The sequence below is a fragment of the Xyrauchen texanus genome, chromosome 36, assembly GCF_025860055.1.
Source record: "Xyrauchen texanus isolate HMW12.3.18 chromosome 36, RBS_HiC_50CHRs, whole genome shotgun sequence".
NCBI lineage: Eukaryota > Metazoa > Chordata > Actinopteri > Cypriniformes > Catostomidae > Xyrauchen > Xyrauchen texanus.
Window position 1 is genome coordinate 23,141,263 of NC_068311.1, and position 24,203 is coordinate 23,165,465.

General features: G+C 40.1%; 1 protein-coding gene across 2 annotated transcripts in view; it reads right to left on the reverse strand.

Moving 5' to 3' along the window:
• The window catches only part of LOC127629551 (huntingtin-interacting protein 1-like), a 69,575-nt gene that overhangs the window by 39,378 nt on the left and 5,994 nt on the right, over positions 1 to 24,203 (reverse strand). Inside the window, exons 1-4 of one of the 2 annotated variants that reach the window (XM_052106642.1) lie at positions 17,304 to 17,580; positions 1,968 to 2,031; positions 1,004 to 1,146; positions 597 to 653 (exon numbers count right to left, since the gene is read on the reverse strand). In XM_052106642.1, the coding sequence (XP_051962602.1) occupies positions 597 to 653; positions 1,004 to 1,146; positions 1,968 to 2,031; positions 17,304 to 17,321 (282 nt within the window). In that variant the 5' untranslated portion in view covers positions 17,322 to 17,580. Of the gene's footprint in view, positions 1 to 596; positions 654 to 1,003; positions 1,147 to 1,967; positions 2,032 to 17,303; positions 17,581 to 24,203 lie in introns of those variants that run through there. The other variant, XM_052106641.1, reaches the window with a different exon arrangement.

Genomic DNA, 24,203 nt, shown 5'->3' on the forward strand with positions numbered 1-24,203 from the left:
AATATAGCTAAACACCTTACATAACTCTGAAACAAACCATTGAATGTAGCTGTTTCTGGAGACTCTGCTGTCTCTTTCTTCTCACATAATAATCTAATGTCAACTCAGATCATTATATCATGTCCATTTAATTGATATTTGGTATGGGATAACATACACTGAGCCATACATTGTGATAAAATAAACCCTTTGTGTAAATGATGACAAAATATTCCATTTGGATGGGCAATACCTTCGAGAAATTAAAGGCCGTCAATATGACATTAGGGACGTTTGACCGGTAAACTTATAACAAGTAGCACTTCTTCCAGAGTGCCAAACACAAACACGTCATTGTTGGCTAATTAAAGATCATCTCTCCTCCGTTGAGGTTAGTGTGTCTGACTCATACTCAGAATGCCAAACTATTCAGCTGTCAGTCAGCAGTAATAAAATATCTTGCTGACTGACATGCTAACAGTTTCCACAATGAGATGGAAACCCTAGGGAACTTGACAAGGCCACATTTAATACGACCTAGAATTATATTGAGCACTTCTCTGTTTTAGTATGAAATAATTTAAACCAGCTGCCGCAAGTTGTGTTCACACTCTTACCCACATCCTGCTCATGTCGTTTAAGTCAGATTTGTGCCGCATGGAGTCTTTAATGACCTGATGGGAGAGAAAGAGAGAGGGTTTGAGACACAATCCCATGGTATAACACTTCATATTAAACCTAGTTTACTGCCTACATCAGCTGCTACCATCTAAGGCAGTGTCCTAACTGAAATGGATCTGCATAAGTAGCAGATCTGGAATGCTCTTCGTAGGCATCGAATTCCTCAATATGAATTATACAATCATCAAGTTACTGACGTGCTGAGTTTAGAGTTTGGGAGCTGTTTTAGAGATATTTGGGAGTACAGAGAATGACAGAGGAAGAAGCATAGTGCAAAAGACAAAGAGATCAATCAAAAGAAAGAGATAGAGGTTCAATTAGACCTGAATGTCAAAGTACTCACATTTGGATGGCCGTCCCTCAGCAGTTTGTGGAAGACATGGCAAAATTTCCAGCAGAGTACTGCATTGCTGGAGAGGGGCAGGCGGTTGACAGCAAGCCAGAAGGTGTGAGCCCCCTTCTCATGATGCGTTCCCAATATGCAAGGTAAAGACTTCAGTCAAGGAGAAGACTGGGGGGCACAGATGTAAACAGGTGGCTCCACAAAATTCTGAGGAACCTTTTACAGCTAACAGTAAAGGTGCACAAAATTTTTACCTCATTAAAATACAACTACTTTTATGATACATTTGAATCCTTGAGAAGAAAGTAATACAGGTTTGAGTCCTGGTAAATTATAACAAAATAAAAAATTTGGGGTGAAAAGTGGGGCCTGGGTAGCTCAGTGAGTATTGATGCTGACTACCACCACTGGAGTCGTGAGTTCGAATCCAGTGTGTGCTGAGTGACTCCAGCCAGGCCTCCTAAGCAAACAAATTGGCCCGGTAGCTAGGGAGGGTAGTCACATGGGGTAACCTCCTTGTGGTCGTGATCAGTGGTTCTCACTCTCAATGGGGCATGTGGCAAGTTGTGCACGGTTTGCTGGGAGTAGCATGAGCCTCCACAAGCGGGGTCTCCCGCATGTGTTATGCACAATGAGCCACATGATAAGAGAAGCAGACTGACTGTCTCAGAAGCAGAGGAAACAGAGACTTGTCCTCCAACACCCAGATTGAGGTGAGTAACCGCACCACCACGAGGACCTACTAAGTAGTGGGAATTGGGCATTTCAAATTGGGAGAAAAAGGGGACAAAATAAATAAAAAAAAATTGGGTGAACTAATCCTTTAATCAGTTTGGCAGATATATTGGTACATCAACACCTTATCTTGAGGTGGCTGTGGGGAGAGCATAGGTAGTCCACCTGACTCTTTTACATCCACATTTGTGTATATTACCCTTTCATGGTAACACAAACAAAAGGATATTCCTGGCATGTTTCTCTTTGACAGCAATCTCCTGTGTGTTTATGGCCTTGTTGATGCTCACTGCCTGTGGAAGAGAGAAAGAATATGAAATGTTGTGCTTTCGTTCTGCCTTCCTAGAGAAGTTTAAAGATTAGACAACTCATGGCAGAAGAGCCTTCCTGTGTGCTGAGGGAAACAGTGTTTTAGTGTTTCAGTCGAGGCTTATTGAGCAACTATAACCCTGCAGTGCAACAGCTACTGAATACAAATGAAGTTCAGCTAAAGAAGTGTTTGACATTACCTAAAAAACACTTTTTTTTTATTCAGATAACACTGAATATTTTAGGAATTTCCGACTATAAACATGCACATGGACTAGTGTGAGACAAAATATACAGTACCTATAGAAAGTCGTCATACCTTCAAAATCATTATCATTTGTCACATTACACCCTGGAAATTTAAATACATTCAACCTAACCTTTTCCAGCTGAATTTAAACATTACAACCTTCAACATCAAAGTGAAAATAACATGAAAAACAATTCAGAACAATTATTACAAATTAATAAGTAAAATACCTAGTTTAGATAAGTGATATGCCCCCTAAGAGTAACCATTTCAAACTTTCTAAAGTACAACCAATCACCTTTCAGATCATATACATGGCTAATTGGCCCCCACCTGACATCAACAGTTTTGAATACTGTAGAATAAAACCTGGATGTTCCATGATGATTCCATTACTAATAGTGCATGATAATGTATTCAAGAATTCACCATGGTTGGAATGGTGCTTTCAAAAGACTTCCGGGATAAAATCGTGGAAAGGCACAGGTAAGAAGGGTACAAAAGAATTTGTAATTCATATATCCCTCGGAGTACCGTTCAGAGCATTATTAAAAAGTGGAAAGCACATGTCACCACCAAAACCATACCTAGATCGGGCCATCCAAAATGGATGACCGTGCGAGGAGGATATTGATCAGGAAGCTATCAAGAGGCCGAAGGCAACTTTGAAGGATTTACAAACCCTCATGACTGAGACTGATCGGTCTATGCATGTGACAACAATCTCCAAAGCTTTATACAGGGTTCCTACAGAATTTCAGATGGACTATTTTTCAATTCATGTTGGGACACTAAAAAAAAACTGTGTGAGAAGCCATGGCCAAAGACATCTGTCTGAATGTGTATGGCTGTAGCGGCAGTGCTAGAGTGGATAAATATAAAGATACAACTCTTCCGAGAGGAAGAAAGAAATTCATATGGTTTGGTAAATGGAGTAAATAAAAAGGTGAGTAAACGATAGCAGAATTGTCATTTTTGGGGGTCTATTCCTTTAAATAAAAAAATAGCCACACTCTTTTTCCAAGAACCAATGATGCAATGATATAAAGATAAGCATATGACAAATAATCAATGAGCCATTAAGTATGTGAGAAGGTGATCAGAAATGCCGTACAGATATTTCCACCAAGACACAGGAAATGAAGATCTCTAAACATATTTGAGTACAAACACTGCAGCGCAAGTATCCAATTAAGCAGTCAAAAACTCCCAGTGCTAGTGTGAGCAGCTCCCAAAGAGACGTGGTCCAATTTGTCTACACTGATACTTTGTCGTCTGTGTGAATGCAATGTGCCAGCTTCCCCAACCTCTTGGCATTGGTCAGCGAATTTACTGGAATCCTGGCCCCATTATCTCCATCACAGGCACTGGCAGCTGATACGAATAAGTGATAACAATTTGTTAATGCCAGAAAAGGTGAGAGCCTTAGAGTAGATGGTGAAGATGAATTCAGTGTCCTCAGTGGAATCTCATGGAAACATGTCTGTGTCCAATTTCACCCCAAAATCAAAAGAAAACTATTTGATATTTTGCATAAAGAAACCAAAGCGTATTTTAGACCATTAAGATATTATTTTCATGAACAAACGACTCGGTTACTAAGGTAACCTCGGTTCCCTGAGAGAGGGAACGACTATTGCGTAAGTAGCTTACGCTATGGGAAAACTCAGTTTCTCGAGAAATATTGAAGTCTTTATGTAAAACGCATTGCAGCTGCACAGCAGACAGTGATGAGCGAAGCAGCTCGGTCATTGGCTGTGCTGCGGCAACTGCTCAAACCAATGATGGGGCGATTTAGAACGCGCCACCAATGGGGGCGCGCCCCGCTTTCGCGCGCTCATAGCCTGCTGAAATTAGCATATGAGGGCTATATAATGAGCATCCCGGCCAGAGGCGAGCTATTTAGTGGGGTATGACAGGGCGCCCTTACCTACAAGGTGGGGTGCTCCTTGTACAAACACAAACACATATCTTATGTACTGAGTTTTTTGTGTACTGGTACACATAATAAACCCTCTAAGCCGGTCAGAGACGGACCTTATAAGGGAGGAGATAATGCCCAGCATGTACATACTCCAGTTCATTCCACAGTCAGACTGACAGAATGTTGGAATGTAGTGAGGGGACCTGTAGGTTATAAAACCTGATAAATGTCGAAGGCGAGGCCCAGCCTGCCGCCGCACAAATATCTTCAATGGGTATCCCACTCGACCATGCCCACGAGGAGGCCATGCTCCTCGTAGAGGCATTGAAGGCCCTTGGCTTCATAAGCTAGCGCTATAGCATCCACTATCCAGTGCGATATTCGTTGCTTTGAGACAGCGAGACCCTTAGTTCGGCCGCCAAAGCATACAAATAATTGTTCCGTCTGTCTGAACAGGGCAGAACGTTCCAAATATACTCTGAGTGCCCTGACCGGGCAGAGTAAATTTGCGTCGCCTTCGTCTGCTGAAGACGATAGCGCTGCCAGAGATATCACCTGTGCTCTGAAGGGTGTAGAGAGCACCTTAGGAATGTACCCGTGCTTTGGCCTAAAGGACAACTCTGCAGTCGTTAGGTCCAAATTCCAGGCAAGCAGCGCTTGATGACCGCGCGTGCAGGTCGCCCACTCTTTTAACTGAAGCGAGTGCCAGCAAGAGCGTGGTTTTGAGCGAGAGCTGCTTGAGGTGCACGGTTCGGAGAGGTTCGAACGGGGCACCTTTGAGTGCGTCCAGGACCGCGGCCAGGTCCCAGATCGGCACCGAAGGTGGGCGAGGAGGGTTCATCCTCCTAGCGCCTCTTAGGAAACGAACAATCATATCGTTTTATCCTAATGAATGTCCTTTATCAGGATTGTGTGACGCCGCTATGGCAGCCACATAGACTTTGAGCGTGGAGGGTGTGCGGCCCGCCTCCAGCAGCTCCTGCAAAAAAGCGAGTACACTCGGTATCTCGCACGTTTTGGGGTTCAAGCTCTTGGTATCACACCAGTCACTGAACACTTTCCACTTTTGGGCATAAAAGCCTCGTAGAGGGGCTCGTGCCTCAGCAATGGTTTTCAGAACTCCACTGGGGAGGTTCTCGGGAACCCGTTGAGGGGCCATGCATGGAGGGCCCACAGATCGGGCGGGATGAAGAATCATCCCGCTGGCCTGTCCGAGGAGGTCTTGCCTCAGCGAATCGGCCATGGGGCAGATTGCATCATCTGTACCAGCTCTGGAAACCATGTCTGGTTTTTCCAGAGTGGGGCTACCAGGAGCACTGCACATTTCACCTCCCTGATCCGACTGATGACCTGAGGCAGCATCGTGATCGGGGAAAAGCATACAAGGGGCTGCTCGGACAGATTTGGGCGAGATGCGTCCGTGCTTTTGAGAAGAGAGGGCAGTCGGCGTTTTCCTTGGAGGCGAAGAGGTCGACCTCTGCCTCGCCAAAGGTTCGCCATAACCACTGAACCGTCCGAGGGTGGAGAGACCATTCTCCTGGGAGAACTTTGTCTCTGGATAGCATGTCCGCTCCTTGGTTCAGGGCGCCTGGCACGTCGCTGCTCTTAGCGGCGCAGGTGGTGTTGTGACCATAGGATGAGCTCCCTGCCCATAGAGTGCAGGGAGCTCGACCTGAGTCCACCTTGGCGATTTATATACTGAAACTACCGTCATGTTGTCCGTTCGGACCAGGACGTGTTCGCTTTGCAGGTACGAAGCAGGGCTCTGAGAGCCAAGGCGACCGCTTTCATTTCCAGACAGTTTATGTGTAGGCGCTTTTCGGGTTTGACCAAAAGCCGGAAACAGGCCTGCCCTCGTAAAGGGCCCCCCATCCTATTTTGGAGGCATCTGTCGTGATAATTTTTCTCCGCGTATTCACGCCCAGACTCACGCCGGTTTGATACCATTTTATGGCTTTCCAGGGCGTCAGGGCTTTTATACAGCCGTGATTCGCTCTGATCAAAAAGTGGCCTGAGCGCCACGCGTGAGTGGGGACGCGGCTCTTGAGCCAGCGCTGGAGAGGACGCATGTGCAACAATCCTAGCTGGAGTACAGCTGATGCCGAGGCCATGAGGCCGAGCATTCTCTGAAATCGTTTGACGGGGGCGTGCACGCCCGTTCTGAACGATGTTGCAAGGTGTCGAATAGAGAGCGCGCGCTCTGATGAGAGGCGTGCTGTCATCTGCACTGAGTCTAGCACTATTCCCAGAAAAGAAATATTCTGGCTGGGGGATAGCACGCTCTTTGCAAAATTGATTCTCAGACCCAGGCATTGTAAATGGCTGATAGTCCAAGATCTGTGTGTCATTAACTGAACCTCTGACTGTGCTATGATTAGCCAATCGTCGAGGTAATTCAGTATCCGCACTCCCCGCTGTCTCAGGGGGGAAAGTGCTGCATCCATACATTTCGTGAATGTACGGGGGGCCAATGATAGGCCGAATGGTAGTACTGTGTACTGGTATGACTGTCCCTCGAAAGCGAATCTCAGAAAAGGCCTGTGATGAGGCGCTATCGGGATGTGAATGTAAGCGTCTTTCAAATCCACTGATAGAAACCAATCCCCGGGGCGAACTTGCGCGAGGATATGTTTGGTTGTTAACATTCTGAACGAGCGGATCATTAACGCTTTGTTCAGATGTCTGAGATCCAGGATGGGGCGAAGGCCACCGTCCTTTTTCGGGACGAGAAAATAGCGGCTGTAGAAACCCGCCTCGCTCAAAGAGGGAGGAACAGTTTCTATAGTGCCCTTCTCTATCAGTTTGAGCACCTCGGTGCGTAGAACATGTGACGCATCTTTCCTCACTTTCGTCTCGACCACCGCTGAAAAGCGGGGTGGTCTGCGAGCGAATTGAAGTGAGCATCCGTGTTTTATTATGTTCAAAACCCATTTCGGCATGTCGGGGATTTTTTCCCAGGCTTCTGCTCGCACAGATATGGGCTGAATGCCGGCTGGGGGTGTGTCACAGTGGGCACAGGACTGTGTTGGTGCTGCTCAAGACTTGTAGATATAAAGCAACCTGACAAAATTACTAGATGCTTTCGCCATCTTCTTTGTTTGTACTCAACACTCTGTGGAAGAATGCCAAGGTGCGCAGGCGCGTACTGCTTCTTTACAAAGTGACATTGCCAACTACTGGCCTGGCATGCATAATACAGCGTATTTAGTTGTTCTCGCGGCTCCGTGTGTACGCAAAAATGCGAAGGAAAAACTTTTCCGTATTTAGTACATCGTTGTCTTGTAAACGCACCCTAAAATAGCTTTCTAAATATTCTGTGCCAGATTAAGATGCAAAGACAACTTTAACCCATTCACAAATTGATTGCCCTTAAAAGTGTAAATACTGTGGCACCATCAAAACATTGCTGTTAGTTTGAGAGGCTAACCAGCCTCACATTGCAACAAATAGGCTCAACCAATGTTGTGAGTTTAGGACAGGACTATCCATTTGATCCCTTACAGAAGGGGAGAGTATTTTGGAATCTGAAAATTACAAAAAAGTTATTTTTGCAACTCGTTTGGTGCCGCTAGAGGTTCAGAAATTACACACTTCACCCTTAAATAATATCTTTCTAAATAAAATCTTTTTTGACATAACAGTAAGAACTAAAAATCTTTTGTGTGCAATACAGTGATGGGAATTATGGGCAATGAGAAATTGGCCGATTCTGTCAAGTAAATGTACTGATCATATTTAATATAAAAATATATTAATATGTTACAAAATGAAGCCTACATTTAGGACCATTAAGATCTTTTGCATTGTGACATTATTTTCAGGACACTTTAAGCACATTTTACCCTCAATTCTCATTACCATATCACAATTCACATTACCATATTATTTTACTTTTATTATTCCCATAGTTTTCAATAATGATTCTCAGTACTGCAAAAAAGCAATGTTAAAGTAAAAAAGATGCTGTTATAAAATAATTTGTTTAAATAACAATCAGCCAAATTGAAAAACTGTATGAGGTCGACTGTTAGTGGATTTTGCTAAAATCTTAGTCTTTCCTTATTTTGGACAGCATTGACATTAAGGCTACAAGAGTCCAAAATGAATACAATCCCAAAAGCAATTTATTGTGAAACCAGAATCTCAATTATAACTAAACAAATTAATATTTGGTGCATTACAGGGAACTTTCAACGTAAAACAAGTCTGAAATACACAGGGGACTCTTATTTTAAAATTGAAGAGACTTGGCTAACTTAAAATGATCTATATGAAAGTGTTTACCAAATTATGCTTTTTACATCCTATATATATATATATATATATATATATATATATATATATATATATATATATATATATATATATATATATATATATATATATATATATATATATTCACCAGATGATGAGTTTATATGTATATGTTTCACAAGATGAGGTTTATTTTTGAAGAACTTCTTAAAAAATTATTAAATAAAAGAAAAAAAAACTAAATGTCAACACCTGTCAGGGTTGTATGTGTTTTGTTCCATGCCATGTTTGTTCCTGTTTCCTTTTCATATGATCTTGTCATGTGGTCCCCTAGTCATGTGATTTCATGATTCCCTCCATGTTCATGTGTCTTGTTTTCATTGGTTTATTGTCTAGTTACCTTGTTATCAGTTCTCTCTTGTCATTGGTTTATTGTCTAGTTACCTTGTTATCAGTTCTCTCTTGTCATTGGTTTTCATTATGTTTCTTCTTTGTCCATGTATTTAAGCCTCATGTTTGACATTGTCTGTTGTCAGGTATTTTTTGTGTAACATCATGTTATTGTTTACACCAAGCACGAGTTCCATGTCATGGCCGCCAAGCCTGAGTTCCTCAACATGGTTGCTGAGCTAGCGCCATCTTTTGCCCCGGATCAGGTGTCTGCTCCATGTCACAGCAACACCTTAGCCTGCTCCATGCCATGTCACAGCCACGCCTCAGTCTGCTCCATACCATGTCACAGCCAAGCTTCAGTCTGCTCCATGCAATGTCTCAAGACTCACCTCTGGTCAACAAGCCAACGCCCAAGCCTGCCACGGTCAACGAGCCAACGCCCATGTCTGCCACGGCCAATGAAACAGCGTTGCAAACCTCATCTGTTCCAGAGCCATCTCTCACTGGGCTATTTGAGTTGGAATTGGTTCCAGCCCTTGTACCACACCCGGAGTTCTCCTGATCAGCTGGTTCCCCCCCAAGCCAATCATCGCCCTCTGAGATATCACAGACACAGAGAACTTTCGAACCTCCGACTCTGACTAGACCCTCCGAGCCCTGGACTCTGCCTTGGCCTGTCGATCTCTCGACATCACCTCATCTCATGTCATGTTGTATGTGTTTTGTTCCATGCCATATTTGTTCCTGTTTCCTTATTATGTGATCTTGTCATGTGGTCCCCATGTCATGTGATTTCATGTTTTCCTCTATGTACATGTGTCTTGTTTTCATTGGTTTATTGTCTAGTTACCTTGTTATCAGTTCTGGCTTGTCACTGGTTATCATTGCCATGTTTATCCCTTATCCATGTATTTAAGCCTAATGTTTGCCACTGTCCATTGTAGATAAAAGAGGTAGACCAATAGTTGCTTTTTGGAAGTATAGGTGCCGATTAATCGGTAAAACCAATATAGCAGTCTACCTCTAGAAGGGAGTACTAATATGATGTATATATTTTTTACTCTTTAAATAATTGATTATTTTATTCATATTGCGATAAAGAAAATTATGGGGTGGAAAATGTATTTACATTATGCTCTGTTTCTTTGCTATCATTTCTTATTAACGGTAAATTGCTTTCTGTAAATGAACCAAACATGTTCCAATGCTTAGATAAATAGTTTCTAAGACCGTTTCACACATACTCCGTGTGCAGTCCGTATGCGGTGCGTATTGCGGTGCGTATATGGTACAGGAGCAGCACGCGCTATAGTGCTTTCACATATGCTGCGTTTGCAGTGCGCTACTGATCCGCAGTTTCTGTGTGCCACAAAATCAAAAATGTGTAAGTAATTTTGATTTTAAATCCAAACGTTAACTTTGACATTGTTTAAGACATTGAAACAGTATGAAAATTAATTTTAATCATTATGATTCTTTGTTTTACATGTAGTTCGAGTTGTTGTCAGAAGAAAAGCTATCGCGCTATATCTGTTGCTAAGAAGGAAAAGAATGAGATGCATTTGGGTTTTTAGGGTAAAAAAAAAATCATATATGATGGCATTTTGCAACTTTTGGGACTATAATAATACTTTTTTGTTTTTCTTGACCCTGTAAATTAGTAACTGTAGAACACATTAACTGTAATTATGCGTATATGATGAAATTATTACAGTTTCTTGTCAATCTATGTCTATTTTAATGTGAACAATGCGCTGCCACTTTAATTCAGTGCGGTGCAGCACAGCAAAAAACCATCGCTGCACTGCTGTATACGCACCACAACTGGAACGGATCGACGCATCCGCGTGCAGATTGAAAGCTCTAACCTGTTAACATGGGTACGGAAAAAAATACGCACCGCATACACACTGCAAACGGAGTATGTGTGAAACAGCGCAAGTCGAATTAAGTTTCTTGGTGTGGCCATCTCTGCCAAAGTCAGAGAGAAAAGTGAGGAAGGGAACTGGCAGAGAACTGTGTCTTATCAAAGGACACAGCCGAAGAGTGAAAAACATATTATTATGGAATGAACTGAGAAAAACTAGTGTGGACGAAGAATAGTGCATTTCAGGACAGGAACCTGTCCATTTAAGGTGAAGAATGATAGCAGGTTCTATGGTAATTACTTTTTATATTTAGCCAATCATTTAGTTGATTCTCTGTTTTCTAAAAAAATGAATATGTATGATTGTGGGAATATTAATTTTGGGAATAACCCTCGTAGCTCTCTGAGGGATACTTTGGTAGTAGGAGAGGCTACCCGGGCTCATTTTGGAGTAAAATATTACAGATTACGTGAGAATCACCAAATTGTCATTAAAATAAAATCACGGAAAAATGTTAAGGCAGACAAAAATATAATTTATTAAATTATTAGGAGAAATATTACATAGACATGTTGTTCCATTTAAATATTTACAGCATTGCAGAGGCATGTCAAATCCTTAATCTTTCTCATCTTTATATAACATGATATATCAGATGGCACAAATCATAAAAAGCTCTTGTTCAGCACTGCTCCATCATCTTATATACTGGCTCAACATGCTGTGATGTTTCAAAATCAGTTGATGCAACTGCTAAAAATTGCTTAATTATTTTTTCTTTGAATACCACAAAGCAACTATACTTCCAGTTTTTGCATTTCAGAGAAAGTATTTAAATAGGCTGTTATGCCATGAGTAGTTTATCTAAGCCATCACCCTCCAGTAATGTCAGCCCATTAGACACTTAATTTCTATGACACTGGCTGCCTCTATATGAAGCTGATGCAAACATAAGCAAAACAAATGTGAAAGATGATCTGCAAACCTCTGTGCTTAGAACCCTTCTGACAGTCATCTTGTACGAAACTGTCAAGTGCACAATATCAATCAAATCAATGTGATCGCAGACAGGAGTAATGGGCTACAGGGATATTAAGGCCAGCTGTCCTAATGTGACCCCTTCGCCTTGCGAGAAGTGTGTAAGGAAATAGCTCTCCTCATATCGAGGAGATATGTTTTAGCCCATGCTGCTCCATAATCATAGAGGCTAGTATATTAGAATAAATCATTAATAGTGCTTGATAAAGCAAGCATCAATATCAACACCATTGCTCATATGTTGGGATGAAGATTTAGTGAAACCACAAACCCTAGGAAAATCCTGCACCATTTGTGCTATTTTCATGAATGACACTTCAAATCGGAGCTTGTTGAGGAGGTGTGCTATTACTTCTCTTAGTGATCAGACATAATATTTCACCTGACAATAAAACAGTTGGAAAAATCCCATAGACTTACAGAGTCACATCTAGCGATCAGAATATCATACAGTATGTTTACATTCACTTTAAAAGTTCCATTTCAGTTGGACTACAACAATGATTAGTCTGTTTAAATGTCACGTAAATACTTTGGTACAAATGAAATCGTACCAGTACAATTTTTTGCAAAGTCAGACTAACAGACCAAGATTGCGCAATTGTACCTTAGCTTCGTCCAGCATGTACACGTTAATCAGACATCAGCTGGCTCAACTCGTCATTGTACTAATGCTCCTTAAGACAGAAGTGACCCTCGGCTTGTATCTTAAAACTTCCTAAACTGACATCCTTCCATAAAATATTTACTGCATTTTGGATCAAATAAATGCCTTGGTGAGCATAAGAAACTTTAATTTTCTAAAATTAAGTAAAGTCTTTATGTAATGAAAATGTATAGTCAGATTACTTTTAACTTAAAACTTGATTTTGATCATTAAGTCTCCTCACATTCATTCTCTTTCTGTCACATTCCTCATTGATAGGCCCAGGGGAGGGTCTTTGTCTCCTCAGGTGTGAATTACAATAAATATTCAAGATCATTCACGCCTCCTCGCATATGACCTTTCTAACACCAAAAGTGTCTTACAAAAGCTCAATTACTATATTGTTTTAGTTTTTAATTTTCTCAAAAATACAAACATGTTCACACATGTTGCTCACATTATCGTAGCCCAGTTTGTCCTGAATACAGTGTTATCAGACTATAGCCATTAATATGTTTTTAAGCAACTGAAAAAAGCACAAACGTCAAGGCATGTCAAAACTTCTCCAGGGCCCAAAACACCCTCAGACCCCAGAGTTAAGGGTTCTTTTATGTCATTTTTTTAGCTTGACAGTAACGAACATGACTAACACACAGTATCGGATTTGGATCGGGCTCGTCGGACCGATACCGATCCATCTAAAAGCTTCAGTATCGGAGTCGATACCGATCCAGGCATCGGATCGGTGCATCCCTAGTCTTGAGATGTGCCTTTGGCGGTTGTATCTTGACTATGCCTTGGCTTGCTCTTATGAGCGTCTCGCTGCACAAGCATTAGGTGCATACATAAAACTATTTAATTAAAAATACTGTGGTACTGCTAGTAATGTGAAGCTTGAGTCTGTGATAGTAACCCTACTATGGCACCGGTAGAGGCTACTGTGCAACACTAAGATATCACAGAATACTCTATTGAAGCATTTCTTTGTTCTTTTCTTTGTTCTTTGCAATAATCAATAGCTATTACACAGTGCCGATTGGTTTATATTGATTTGCGGAGGAACGAGACAACGTAGACTTAAAAATCAGATGTCTTGTAAATTTTCTAATATTGTTGTAATATGATGGCATGCAAAATGAACTGTTATTGGTCCTTTACATGTCCCAGATCGCTCGTTCAAGAGCAAGCAGGAGATTCTGTGGCCTCGCGGCTTAAGAAATAAATTGGCCAAATGGGAAAATTTATCGGACGATACAGATAATTTACTAATTTGAATGCAGACCACAAACTAATGCAACCCTTCTAAATGTTAGTTTCATATGAAATAATCTATTAGTTGAAATATTTTTGACTTTTAGACCACAACGGTGGCAATTGCAGTTTAATTGTCCACATGTGATTAGGTTTCTATTTTTACATATAAAAATCTATAAATTACTTTTTTAGAAGGACTAGCTACATTAATCCTACCACAGAAATTAGGAGCCATCCATGGAGTGAAAGTATTGCTGAAAATCACAACATAGTCAATCTTAAAATTCTAAATAAGGCCCACATTTGTGAATAGTTGTCACTGAAACATCACATATTTTCATCATCAATCATTGTTTTCATGTCAGAGTACCACTCGAGTACCAATCCCTAGTGCATAAAGGGTTTAAAAATCTGGACCTCTTATGAACAAATTATGGACTAAATTGTCCTCCTGTGTAATCCAGTACATGTTCTGTTTGAATGATGTTTAATATTAGAAAATCAACTTGGGGACTGTACATTATCGATGACATCTTTTCAGTTCCTCCTGCTGGGGGGGTGGAACGGCCACTAAATTGCGGTCAGGGTCCATATGGTCTCCTGTCCCATTCTCAATTTCAGTTTAAAAGCCCAGAAGTATTCTGACGCCTTTTCTAGAGCTTCCTGTCTTGGTTCACCCAGTCTTTCCCATTTCCTGTGGGCTGAAGTATGCCCGACTCTACCCACATTCCTCAAAGGGCATCGCAGCCAACCCAAACAACTTCCTCGCATCCAGCTTCCCATTTAGAGTAATCTCACTTCTCTGAGGCAGTTCAAAGGGTAAGCTGCCACTTTAAAGTGCACGATTGAGAGCAATGAGTGAAGTATTGGTCTGTGGCTTCTCGTCAGTTTATTCTGAGGCGTGGGTGTTAAACTAATACTGAAACAACTAAAAATACTTATCCACTTCCTGAAGTAGCCCTCAGTTCACAGGCCTAAACTTTATAAAAGCTCCAACACACCCAGAAAATACCGAACGTCTCTCACGAGCTACAAAAACATCCACAAACTTCTCCTTTCTTTCTGTTTTGATGAGTGGGAGGTATTGATGCATGCAGTAAGCAACTAGTGTTGTATTTTTTTCTCCAGATACCACTCCACCTCTTTTAAAGGTCACCACTATGTTATGAAATTACTGTTTCTTCCATTTATAGACAATTTTATAATTTACTCTTAGCCTATGACTCAAACTTCCACTTGCAGGAAACACTCAGTCAACACCTAGTTAGAACTCTGGCATGGAAAGTTGCAATGGACAACACAAAGTACCATTCAAGTTATGCCAAAATGTAAAAGGAGAGTTGCAAAAAAGCTAGAAGGTGATAAAAATGGTGAAAAATACACTCACTGAGCACTTTATTAGGAACACTATGGTCCTCATTAAGTTCACGACTTGGTCTTCTGTTGTTATAGCCCATCCACCTCAAGGTTCGATGTGCTGCATTCTGAGACGCTATTCTGCTCACTACATTTGTACAGAGTGGTTATCTGAGTTACCATAGCCTTTCTGTCAGCTCGACCCAGTCTGGCCATTCTCTGTTGACCATATCACCAAGGCATTTCTGTCCGCAGAACTTCCACTCACTAGATGCATTGCCCTGCTGCCATATGATTGGCTGACTAGATAATCGCATTAGTAAATAGGTGTAAAGGTGTTCCTAAAAAAGTGCTCAGTGAGTGTATATGGAAATCGCCTAAATGGTGAGCAGTTACAGCACATAAAATATGCACATTCAACTTGAAATCTTGACAAATATTTGTAAAAAATCAAAATAAATAAAAAAGGCCCATCTGTTAACCTAAACACATTTGAGATGGTAGATCTGAGCTCATCACACTTCAACAAGAGAAGCAATTTTCTAAAAGAGCCCAAAGGCCATGAGGCCTTTTGTAAAGGGCTAAAGGGACAAAGGTGCTAGTCCAACAGCAGTACAATAAAAAGAAACCTTACAGTGACTTTTATGAGCTTGGTAACAAGAGGCTCTTCTGAGACTCCATCAAATCCTTTCAGCAAACCCAGAGGACACAGATCAATCCAGAAGCACTCTACATCAATTATTGACTTTCTACAAAGCTTAAATGTAGCCTTCTGGACTGCACAAATGCACTCGCTAATTCTCCGGTGGAACCTCACTCAAGTAAAGACATGTTTTCATGCCATTGTCAAACAGAGCATGACATGAGGGATTTGAGAACAAGCAGATATCGCACAATGAATATGTTGATATTTGGTTGGGAGTTTTAGCAGAGAAAGGGACACAGGAATTGAAGTCAAACCAGTGAATCTTGAGCCCAAAACATTATATGAAATAGAACAGCTGGAGCAGTCACTGGCCTTCTCTCAGAACCAAGTTGCCACCAGTATGGGTGATGGGGGTGAGCTCACTCATAAAGACCCAGAAGGATGTTATTGGACCTGCTTTTGGAGCTGATTGCAAAGTATGCCATGACAAAACGTAATAGGTTTACATAATTAAAATTCTTTACTCAGTAATCGAACATATATGAATTGTGTGCAGTCACAAACAATTCAGTGATTTCATTCCACTCTTGCTCTATGATGGTGTGAAAGAAACGGTGTGAATGCTGGTCTCCTGTATTGCTAGTAAACAAGGCAGTTTCCACCAACCAAATGACAAATCAACGATCAAACATAGTGTGCCCATAACAAATATGCTATGTTATATAAAGCAAGCAAAATATCAGTACAATGTGAATGCAAGACAAATGCACAGCTTTAACACGCCCTCAAACCCCTGCATAGTCTGCATTAGTTGATCACTGAAATTATGGTTACAGGAAGGAGATAACAATTGAAGTGAATGTTGCCAGTCCATAAACATAAAAAACACACGAAGTTTCAAAAGTATAGCCACAAGACGTAAACATGACACATGTCAGCACGATTTTAGTGTGATAAAATTGCTAGGGAATCGTATCTGTGTAAAGTTATATCCAATATTACAACTTTGTTGTCATGACTATGTAACGAATGTATTCACTGAAATCTGTTGATCGCCATAAAGCCCATTTTATCACAATAAAATCATGTAAACGCGTATAATGTTAACAGTTCCCTTTCCTTACTTTTGAAACAATATGTATTTCAACGTTTGTGGACTGGCCCCATACACTTCCATTGTCAGATGTTTGCTTACATTTGTAAACATTATTTCAAAATGTGCATATCACTGAAATGCACTGGTACACTAGTTACATTTTAAATTCCATCCGTCGAAATATGCTTAAATAAGCCCACTTGCAATGACTCCGTCCAAATCCCTCATTCTTTGTGGGAATGTTTGGAGAAATCATTGATGAGCACGGTCAACCTTATACTAGCTAATGCGCTAACGACTATTTAGCGGCATTTGTGCAACACTTTTAAATGTAACGGTCACTAGAATTAACGTTCGCTACGTTCTAAATCAAAAGTTAACATGCGGTAACTTCAGCCACAATGTAACAAATCATAGAATCCTCAATACAAAATAACCCCGCGAACATCAACGCGAGTCCCTCCCCACCCCCAAAAACACATGAAGACCCGCTAACCCTGACTAACTATAAACATTCTGTCGGCCACCTACCATTTTATTCGCGTCCATAGTTCAAACGGTGCTTTGAAGACGAATGCGGATCGGTTCGCTGGTCAGGACTTAAAAGCAGGGGAAGAGAGACTGCGAATCCTCTCAGAGAGTCCCAGAGGAAGGAGGCACGGTCCGTTGACTCAACATGTGTCCAGGTTTGGTATCGAATAGTCACTCTCCTATTCTTTTCCCTGTCGTGCTCTTATTTCCCCCTCGTCCTCGCCGCCGGAGAGCCGACTGGCAGATGGCTAGACTTTCATGGTTGGAAAAGAACGCTCTAGAAACGCATTCCAAGTCCAGGAAGAGGGGTGGCATTCCCACCCTTGAAGAGCGCGTGTGTGGTAAACAGTTTTACTAAACCTCACGTTAGACTCTGGACTAACTATTACATGGCAGATATAAAACACAACATATATACTGTAACGCCAAATTTTAATACACTGGTGTCATTTGCCACAACCTTTTTGAATTAAAGGGACAATAAGGGAGAGCAAACACAGCATTCTTCAGAGCACATCACCATTAGAAACAGAAGTGGGAAGTGGTACAGCAAGACTGAGATAGCATCCTCCAATAAAAACTGTACAAAAACACTGCTGACGAGCCACTCGGTCAAAAATATGGTCTAAAGGAAATATATTGCTCCTAAAGAAAACCAGACTATGCTAAATATTCACTGTAATGGTAAATTTAACGATTATAGATATATGTAATCGTTAAATTTACCATTACATATATATATATATATATATATATATATATATATATATATATATATATATATATATATATATATATATATACACACACACACACACACACACACACACACACACACACACAGGCGGCCATAAGTTTGGTATAATGTACAGATTTTGCTCTTATGGAAAGAAATTGGTACTTTTATTCACCAAAGTGGCATTCATCTGATCACAATGTTTAGTCAGGACATTAATAACGTGAAAAATTACTATTACAATTTGAAAACAAATTTCAGAACTTCTTAAACTACTTCAAAGAGTTCTCATCAAAAAATCCTCCACGTGCACCAATAACAGCTTTGCAGATCCCTGACATTCTAGCTGTCAGTTTGTCCAAATACTCAAGTGACATTTCACCCCACACTTCCTGTAGCACTTGCCATAAATGTGTCTGTCTTGTCGGGCACTTCTCACGCACCTTACAGTCTAGCTGATCCCACAAAAGCTCAATGAGGTTAAGATGCATAACACTCTTTTCCAATTATCTGTTGTCCAATGTCTGTTTCTATGCCCACTCAAACCATTTCTATTTGTTTCAAAAGTGTTTTTTTTCTTTACAATTCTTCCCATAAGGCCTGAACCCCTGAGTCTTCTCTGTTGTACATGAAACTGGTGTTGAGCGGGTAGAATTCAATGAAGCTGTCAGCTGAGGACATGTGAGGCGTATATTTCTCAGACTAGAGACTCTGATGTACTTATCCTCTTTTTAGTTGTACATCTGGACAACCACATCTCTTTCTGTCCATGTTAGAGACAGTTGTTCTTTGTCTTTGAAGACTGTAGTGTACACCTTTGTATGAAATCTTCAGCTTTTATGGCAATTTCAAGCATTATATAGTCTTCATTCCTCAAAACAATTATCAACTGATGAGTTTCTAGGAGGAAGCTGTTCCTTTTTTTGCCATTTTTGACATAATATTGACCTTAAGACATGCCAGTCTTTAGCATAATGTGGCAACTCAAAAACAAACACAAAGACAATGTTAAGCTTCATTTAATGAACCAAAAAGCTTTAAACAGTGTTTGATATAATGACAAGTGATTTTCTAGTACCAGATTATCAATTTGGCATGATTACTCAAGGATAAAGCTACTTTGTCGCTGCATGTTGCCAGTGGCTGGCGGTTAGGTCGCTAGTGGTGTGTATGGAGAGCCTAAACAGTGCGGTTTCTTTACAATTAATATTATTATAAAAATATTATCATCACGTGAGCTCTACATCTTCTCTCCTATTGGCTGTCACTCCCGAAAAATCGCTCTTCTTTTGCATAAAGTTAAACATTTCTTAACTTTGTCGCATCGATGGACACACCCACATCCGGTCACTGTCGCTCGTATTGCCGGAAGTAGCCAGCTCTCATTGAAAATGAATGAGATGAGATTGTTTTGTCACTGCGTGTTGCTTGCAATATGAATGCAGCATAAAGTGTGTTGGAGTGATGACTGCTGGAAATAGTCTAGATTTGATCACAAATGAAATTTTTCAAATAGTGATGGTGCTGTTTTTTTTACATCAGTAATGTTCTGACTATACTTTGTGATCAGTTGAATGTCACTTTGGTGAAAATAAAGTACCAATTTCTTTCCAAAACAGCAAAATCTGTACATTAATCCAAACCATTGGCCGCCTGTGTATGTGTGTGTATATATATTATCAATATATTTTATCAATAATATGCAGTCTGTAACGCAATAAAGGCTAGAATAATATAAATCTAATTTAGTATATTCTCGTTTCTAAAACAGTGTCTAATTTAGGCAAATGGCGCCCTCGTTTGGTTGCTTGTGTGAATCTGGTACAGCAGTATCAACAGCTCCATATATTATTAACCCAACAGGTGCTCATGTGCAAACATGAACAGTGGGATTTAATTAAGTTTAGAGTTATGTTTAAATATGAACACTAAGACTGTGAGATATGTGTGAAGATATATAAAGAACGTACAAACATTTAGATTATTATTAAGCAGTTAATAAAAAAAACTGTTACTACATAAACACTTGGAAATATCACACCTGATAGTGATATTTCACAAAGCAGCAATAAAGTAACTAGTATATTTGGGGTAAATGTTCTGAGCACAGAACTTCTTGGTAATTCTTCTAACTCAAGCTATTGAGTTTTGTTATCTATTTAAAGATATAGTTCATGGAAAACTGAACATTCCCTCACCATTTTCTCACCCTCATGCCAGACCAGATGTGTGACTTTCTTCTGCTGAAAAGAAACAAAGATTTTTAGAGGAATATCTCAGTTCTGTAGGTCCATACAATGCAAGTGAATGGTGACCAGCACTTTGAAGCTCCAACAATCAAATAAAGGCAGCATAAAAGTAATCCATATGACTCCAGTGGTTTAATCCATATCTTCAGAAGCGATCCATATGGTTTTGGGGGAGAACAAACCAAAATGTAACTAATTTTTCACAATAAACCTTGAAATCAGTGGTCTCCTCGGTGATCATGATTTCAAACTCAATAGCGCCATCTAGCGTCTGCACATGTGTCAAGCACAAGGAAGTGTAATCAAGCTTGAAATCATGATCGTACCTAGAGACTGAAATAGCAAAATGTACAGTGAGAAGTTGTTACAGTTTGGTCTGTTCTCACCGAAAACCGATTGGATCGCTTCAGAAGACATGGATTAAACCATTAGAGTTGAATGGATTACTTTTATGCTGCCTTTATTTGATTGTTGGAAATTCAAAGTGCTGGTCACCATTCACTTGCATTGTTTGGACCTACAGAGTTGAAATATTCTTCTATAAATCTTTGTTTGTGTTCAGCAGAAGAAAGAAAGTCACACATCTGAGATGGCATGAGTGTGATTAAATGGTGAACTTTCCCTTTATACAAAAAACAAAAAAACAACTACAAGTGAAATAGTTGTACCATATCAAACATCATATTACCTTTACCATCATAACATAATAAAAATGTCTTGCAAAACATCACACAAGAATCATCAAAAAGTAAAACCCAAATTCCTAAAAACAAAAAAAACTTGACAAAAAAAAAAGACTACTTGATCTATGAATATTTCAGTAATATCGCATGGCTAAATCTCTGCCATAAAAAGTCTATTGCAAAATGGACCAAAAAGCATCAGTTTACATTTAAAGAGTTACAAGATAAGTTGATCTGGATATGGTATTTGTAAATAATTGCATAAGCTATGCTATGCCACCCAAACACTCACAGACACACACAAAAAAAAGTGTCTGAAAAAGGAAAAACAGAGCAGCTACTCCAAACAATGCATGCTCTTTAATTGGCAATCACTTCCTGGTACCGTGTGGTAGGCCCATCGGAACGGTTTACACTGTCGTGCTTCATTAGTCAAACACATTCCAACCAGTTTGACACTGTGGCAGTTGTGTAGTGTCAGTGCTAATGAGTCACTGTACACACACTCTTTAGGCCTCTAATTCTGTCCTCGCATTAACTAAAGTCTTATGTATAAGGCAACACATACTGTACCACTCTCCAGTAAACAAAAAACATGTTTATTGCTCTCTTTAGATAATGACACATCAGGCGCACAATGAAATGACATAGTTGTTTTGAGAACAAATATGAAATAACAACCATAAATCTGTATTTAAAATATGGATAAAGACACATCCACTGTATTAAATGCATTAATGGCACGTTTGAGGCAGCATGAACTGAATGCTGTTTCTGGCACAAACATCTGGCTGCCTGCCAAACCTGCATAGGATTTTTAATCCACAGCAAGAGAAGTGAGGCCACAGAGCCAGCATGTTCTGCTGTCTAAGGGCTTTTCATACATGCTCTCCTGCTGTTTATGACCCCAACAAACCCTGCTAACCCCAGTCTAGATTAAAAAAAAGCAGTGTGAACTACAGTAAAACTTGAACATAAAGAAAGAGTGTCGAAAAGAAGGGAGTTCAAATCTTTAAAAGGAATATTCCAGGTTCAATACAAGTTAAACTCACATCATTTGGGTGCTGATTACCACAAACATTTAGAATTGTGCCTAGTTTATTTAGTTAAAAACGCAATTACAGTAAGGCACTTGCAATGGAAGTGAAGGTAAAGACTTAACCAAAATCATAAATTTAAAGGGGCACTCAGTATTTTTTTCCCTCATACAAAAAGTTTTACTCCTAAAGAAATGTATTATAATTTTGAAATATTTGTATAAAATCATGACCACTTACATGAGATGAAGACTCCAGTCATATTAAGTAACCTTATAAAAGCTTTTTTATTCTACATGAAGAGGGTCCACACAAGGGGGCGGCCACATTTAGATCACATGACCAGCCGAATACTACTCGCTTAGTATCAGTGATTTATATCCTGTTATTTGACACCTTCATTCATGGATTAAAGCAACGTTTCTTTAACTATAATAGCCATACATGTTGGGTCGTGACATTTTTTTGATATACGTGTAATTATTTCCTTTGTAAAAGTAACTGAACTTGATCAAATGCGCTCTGTTCAGTGCACTCTTTCTGGCTGTTGTGCTGGCTGTGACTGTTTTTTGGCAGTTTTCCAAAAATATAATTTGATATCCTCTGTCTCTCATGTGGAGGTGATGCGGCCAACAGGTCACTTCACTTGACATCACGACACACCGTTATTACCGAGCACACTCGTCAAACAGAAAGATGACAATGTTTCACAAAGAGCGAGGAGCACCAACAAAGTGTTATGTGGGCAAGTTCAAAGTTTTGAGTCACTGTTAATAAGATGACATCTAGGGGGCCTGGGTACCTCAGCAAGTAAAGACGCTGACTACCACCCCTGGAGTCGCGAGTTCAAATCCAGGGCGTGCTGAGTGACTCCAGCCAGGTCGCCCAAGCAACCAAATTGGCCCGGTTGCTAGGGAGGGTAGAGTCACATGGGGTAACCTCCTCGTGGTCGCTATAATGTGGTTCTCTATCTCGGTGGGGCGTGTGGTGAGTTGGGCATGGATGCCACGGAGAATAGCATGAGGCCTCCACACGTGCCATGTCTCCGTGGTAACACGCTCAACGAGCCACGTGATAAGGTGCGCAGATTGACGATCTCAGAAACAGAGGCAACTGAGATTTGTCCTCCTCCACCCTGATCGAGGCTAGTCACTACGCCACCACGAGGACCTAGAGCGCATTGGGAATTGGGCATGCCAAATTGGGGAGAAAAGGGGAGAAAATCAAAAAGAGAAAGCTGCGAAAGTTCTGTCAGATCAAGATGAAAAGTTCATGTAACGCTCTGTACTTTTGTGTGTCATGCAGATTTTTCAAAGCTTGACACACATTTTTGTTGATCATATCTGTTCTGTGGAAACTATTATTCACAAATGCATGAACCTTTTACCATGGCAACCAATATTTCCTGCCAAAATACCATAGTGAGGCTACTGCAATTATTGTTACTATACATTTTGAAATTCATACGTATCACTTCCAAACTGTGTAAAATGCTTCCAGAAGATTTCTATCTTTTCCTGACTAAAAGTTCCCACCATCTTTTTATTAGAATTTGTATTTACATTACAAGTAACTATGGTATTTTTTTGGCAGAACTATGGTTGTCATGTTACATGTTTGTAGGGGTAACAAAATATGATGCTTTCCAGTTCAAAAAAGATGCAATTGATTTGATCAATATCAACATATATTTTTTTCTTTATTTCTACAGTTTGATAGTGCAGGTTTAATCTGTTAAAGAGTCTGTGAAAGAATAATAAAGATGTATCTTAGAGTCTGTCTATATCATAATTGTTTTAGTTATAAAAAGTGAGTAAATTAAAGGATATAGCAAATACAATGTATTGCACGTTTAAGTGTGGGTCCGAGGTAAACACAAAATGTCTAATTTGGGTCATGGGCCGAGAAAGTAATGTTTAAATACACAGAAAGTATCAGAATGTTTAAATAAGAGAAAGTAATCATGGCTGACTGTGAATAGTACATTTCTACAATGGCATCTAAAACTGTAAACTGTTGATTTTGAATGGTGCTGCATCCATGCCACTAGGTGCAAGTCAAAATATTGCACCTTTAAAGGGGAAATACAACTTTTCGTGCTATGTTAATTTTATGTTAGATAATAGCCTTTCCAAAATAGTTCTCACAATGAAAACATGGGATTTGTTCCTCTAAGGCCAGAAACATACTTTACG